Source organism: Patiria miniata, unplaced genomic scaffold, assembly GCF_015706575.1.
Source record: "Patiria miniata isolate m_02_andy unplaced genomic scaffold, ASM1570657v1 HiC_scaffold_3, whole genome shotgun sequence".
NCBI classification, from domain to species: Eukaryota; Metazoa; Echinodermata; class Asteroidea; order Valvatida; family Asterinidae; genus Patiria; species Patiria miniata.
Genome location: NW_024037069.1, coordinates 28793808 through 28797788, shown reverse-complemented (window position 1 = coordinate 28797788; position 3981 = coordinate 28793808). Strand labels below are relative to the sequence as shown.

The following is a 3981-nucleotide window of genomic DNA, read 5'->3' as shown; positions in this document are numbered from 1 at the left end:
ATCACGGACGTTTGTCTCCAAATTGCTTGCCAATTGTTGCTGGTATTTCTTGGACAATGCAAAGGTAGGTTTCGTATTGTTGTTATTTTTTCTGTTCCTAAAACATTGAGGAAAAGAGAGTTGAATCACTGGGGAATAAAGGAGGGTTGTCGCCACTTGTCGGCCATTTTCGAATCAAGTGTAAGTGAAGGTGAACAGCAAAATTTACCCGTAATGTTGTGAGATTTCCATTGTGTTAACCCATCAAAGAAAGAGAACGTATGCGACAGTTTAAAATACCAGAAGAGAAACACACAGATTAAAACAAATTGTCTAAATAAAAAATTATGGCAACTGAAGGGTACAGACATAAAATTATCTTCCCGACATCAACTATTTCTGGAAATTCACATTAGCGTATTCTTGGAGGCCATAATGCAATTGGCATAATTAAAAGGGGATACAATTTTGTGCTTGGCCGGTTTTAAACACTAAGACCGGTTGGAGTGTGGATTCCGATAATGACCTCAGCCTTCTCATTATCAGCATCCACACTCCAATCGGTCTGAAACATAGTGTATATTACCGGTCAAGCACATATTTTTTTTTTTAAATACCTTTTCGGTAAAAATAAATCAGATTTTTTCTGTCATCAAGTCAAAACAAGTCAAAAATCATAAATTTCCAAAATCTTTGCTCTACAATGTTACTTTCATGTTTTTTTCACGAAAGGGAATATACATCATTTGCTTTTGCTGTAATTTTCAGGAATGGATGGAATTGGGGGGTTGAAAATATATAGCAAATATAGTTACACTGACTTTTTTGAGGTTTTGGGTTCGAAAATGCTATAAAAACCAATAAAAACAATCATTTTCCTGTAGTCTGGTTCCCTAACTCCATTTAAGAAGAAACAGAGCAGTTTACATATATTGGGGAATTGTAAGGTCAGGGAACCAGTCTAGCTGGCTTGTACCCGTTCATAGGTGTGTAATCGATTGCAAACAAGTGCGATGGTCAACTGGGGCCAGTATTTGAAAAAAAGCCAGTTTTTTCCAACGCTGATCGGCTGATCAGCGTTGGAAATTGATACAAAAATACCACCTTTCTTGAAAATGACAGTATACCAGGTGCCATGATTTTACAGGATGCTTTACACTGTCATTCACTAACAGTCCAGCAAGGTATTTCAAAATGATTTGGTAGTTTTATTTTTTGATGTTTGCAAATGTTGTATTTTCCCTTTAAACACTTATCTAGCTATGCTTAGGAATGGCCCTCTCGTGTCTACTCATAAACAACTCCTTATATGGAGATTGGGGCGCGCGCTGCGTGTGGGGCGCGCGCTGCGTGTGTGCCGCAGAACGTAGCTGTGCCGGTGTACATGTAGTGTGTTAGGACTATGAAATACTGACTCACTGGTAGTATTGCGCGTACGTGTGGATTGTGAACTTTTAACCAATAAAACGGTACTGGCACCGGATTTCATAGGAGTTCATATTTCTTGTTGCACCGGAAAAGTGTTTAGGATGGTCTTCATCAAGCGTTAAAACCGGCCACGTGATGGGCTCTCGACCACTGGGTAAACTATCTTAGGAATTTATGGAGAAATGAACAATCTTTAAGTTTCACTCTGGGTTAATAAATATATATATTCTGCTTTGTTTTGCATTGCCGGTGTTTCAGCCATCGTTGATTTCACCTGTATCACCGCGTTGATATTTGCAGTGAAGTCATCTACATGGCGGCGGTAATGCTGCGTTTTCTTTCACTCGAACGACATTTACGCGTACTGGCATTTGGTCTTCACTTTACCTCTGGGGAACACTGTTTAGCCAGGCCAAGTCACCCGACCGTTTTGGCTGCTAGTGCAAGTATTGTTTTTGCACATTGCCCATTAACAAAACCTGGCACAGTGATTTCGCCATTGAAGGGGACATTCATGAGTGTACAGATCGCATGCTGGGAATGGTCTACATTCAGGAAATGGCACTCAATTGCTTCAACCTCCGTTGTAGTTCTGCGTGCATTTTTCAACCACAATGGCGTGATTTTTAACAGCACTCAAAAGACATAAAATCCTCTTTGCTTCTTGTGGTTTTCAGCCCATCCCTTTCCCGTTTTAGCGAATTTCCATGGCCTGGAAATGTTAAGGATTTTTTTGTCATCGCCCATCCCCCCACCTCAATCGCGGACACGGATTTACGCTAGTGCTCACTCCACAACACAAACCTCATCAGGTAAAGCAAAATTAGATCGATAGGACCCTTTCCTAGCTATCTAATGGCTAATAGGCACGCAATAGCCAAAGAGTTGTCTATGGGCATGGCAGTAGCGAATCAACGTGGTGAGGGTTGCTAAGGAAACCTAAGAATCCTTGATGGCGTCAAAATTGCTTGTTTAGAAGCTATGTCTAGGTCTTACAACAACTTGGGCAGATACTGACTAAAAGACGTAGCCATAGATCTAAGTCTTGGACACGGTCTTAATATGATTTTAATGAAAACCGCGCAGTCATCTTGGCAATGATGCCGTTATGAAACGACAGTTTCTGGAAAACAGATCAGTGCCATTTCACATATCACAGGCGTTGTTGACGAGGTTTTTGTTTCCGAATTCTACCGAGACTTTCTGCAGTGCGACTTTCTGACGAATAGCTGTTTCATATCCTCTCTACAAAAAGAAGTATCTTTAATTAAATAAAATTGTTTAACTTTAACACACACGAATCCAGGTTGCACGATGAAGCTGCTTTGGCTGAATGCTGCGATCATGTGTGCGTATTTTCACGCCGAGGCTTGCCAACCCGGCCAGCAGAGATTCGGGGGTTCTTGCTATCAACTCCTGACGGAGAGAATGACTTGGAACCAAGGTGATGCTGCTTGCTCAGAGATGGGCGCTGCCTTGGCGGTTCCTGACTCCTTGGAGGAACATCAGTTCATCTGGGAGATGTTCACTGGTAACGTTACTACTAAGGGGAATCTTTGGATCGGATGTAATGACAGCGCAGAGGAAGGCAAGTGGATGAGGTCTGGTGATGAGGGAGGAGAATGCAACTATTTCAGTTGGGCACCGGAACAACCAAGTGATGGAGAAGGTCAGCCGTTCGCTCAAGATTGTATTGACCTGTGGCGTCGCCTAAGCGGTTTCATGGATGACGTCAAATGCGGCAATTCGTTGTTCGTCATCTGTGAAAGTCCCGTTCCGTTTGCCGTGCCCACGATGTCCTGCCTGCAACGCTACGCCGACGCCCGCTCCTCATCCCACTGCCTCAACGGTCACGTCATGGAGGATTTCTCGGCAGAGGGTGTCATCGCGTGCGGCTCGGCGTGCCGGGATAAGCCTCGATGCCGCTCCTTCAATCTGCGACGAGGCGGCCCCGGAGAGATGATTTGCCAGTTGAATAACATCACCCGTAACGAAGCCGACGTGAAGAACATACGACTGGACAGTGGCTGCAAATATTTCGAATTCTAAATGCCGAACGCATGACAGCCCCTTAACACAAAGATATGGCGTAGGTCTAACCTTTCGATGTACATAATCGCAGTAGATGAACGAAACAACTTTTGAGTCCTTGAATCAAGCAGGTAGATATGGGCGGATCCAGAGATCAGACTGTGGGGGGGGGGGAAGATCTTGATACTTCTAGCGAGTACCTAGATACGACAGGTTACCAGCTCATATTTTGTGGTTTAAATTGATTGTAAATGGTTCTCTGCACGACACTTGATTTTTTCACAGCAATAATGTTCACAGCAATAATGATAAAATACGGCAGTGAATCACCACTTTAAGCTGGCACATACATGCACTATAACATTAACATAATTATAAGAAGAGAATGAGGAATATATAGGGCCTAGGCCTTGTTATTGACATTTCACTGTAGTTCCGTGTTTTTTTGCCAATCGTGAATACTGTTCATTTTGTCGTAGACTAAAATTCACAGTCGGTGTTAGAGCGCAAGATTTAAACTATTTGCTTAGTTATTGGTTTGAT

General features: G+C 42.8%; 1 protein-coding gene across 1 annotated transcript; it reads left to right on the top strand.

Moving 5' to 3' along the window:
• Nucleotides 1–2721: 2721 nt before the first annotated feature.
• LOC119736636 (perlucin-like) lies at nucleotides 2722–3456 on the top strand. The gene has a single exon (XM_038210649.1). It carries the CDS (start codon nucleotides 2722–2724, stop codon nucleotides 3454–3456), a length of 735 nt encoding a protein of 244 aa, XP_038066577.1.
• The last annotated feature ends 525 nt before the right edge of the window (nucleotides 3457–3981 follow it).

Excerpts from the sequence above, each read along its gene's own strand:
- LOC119736636 (XM_038210649.1), top strand. The coding sequence starts at position 2,722 with ATGAAGCTGCTTTGGCTGAATGCTGCGATCATGTGTGCGTATTTTCAC.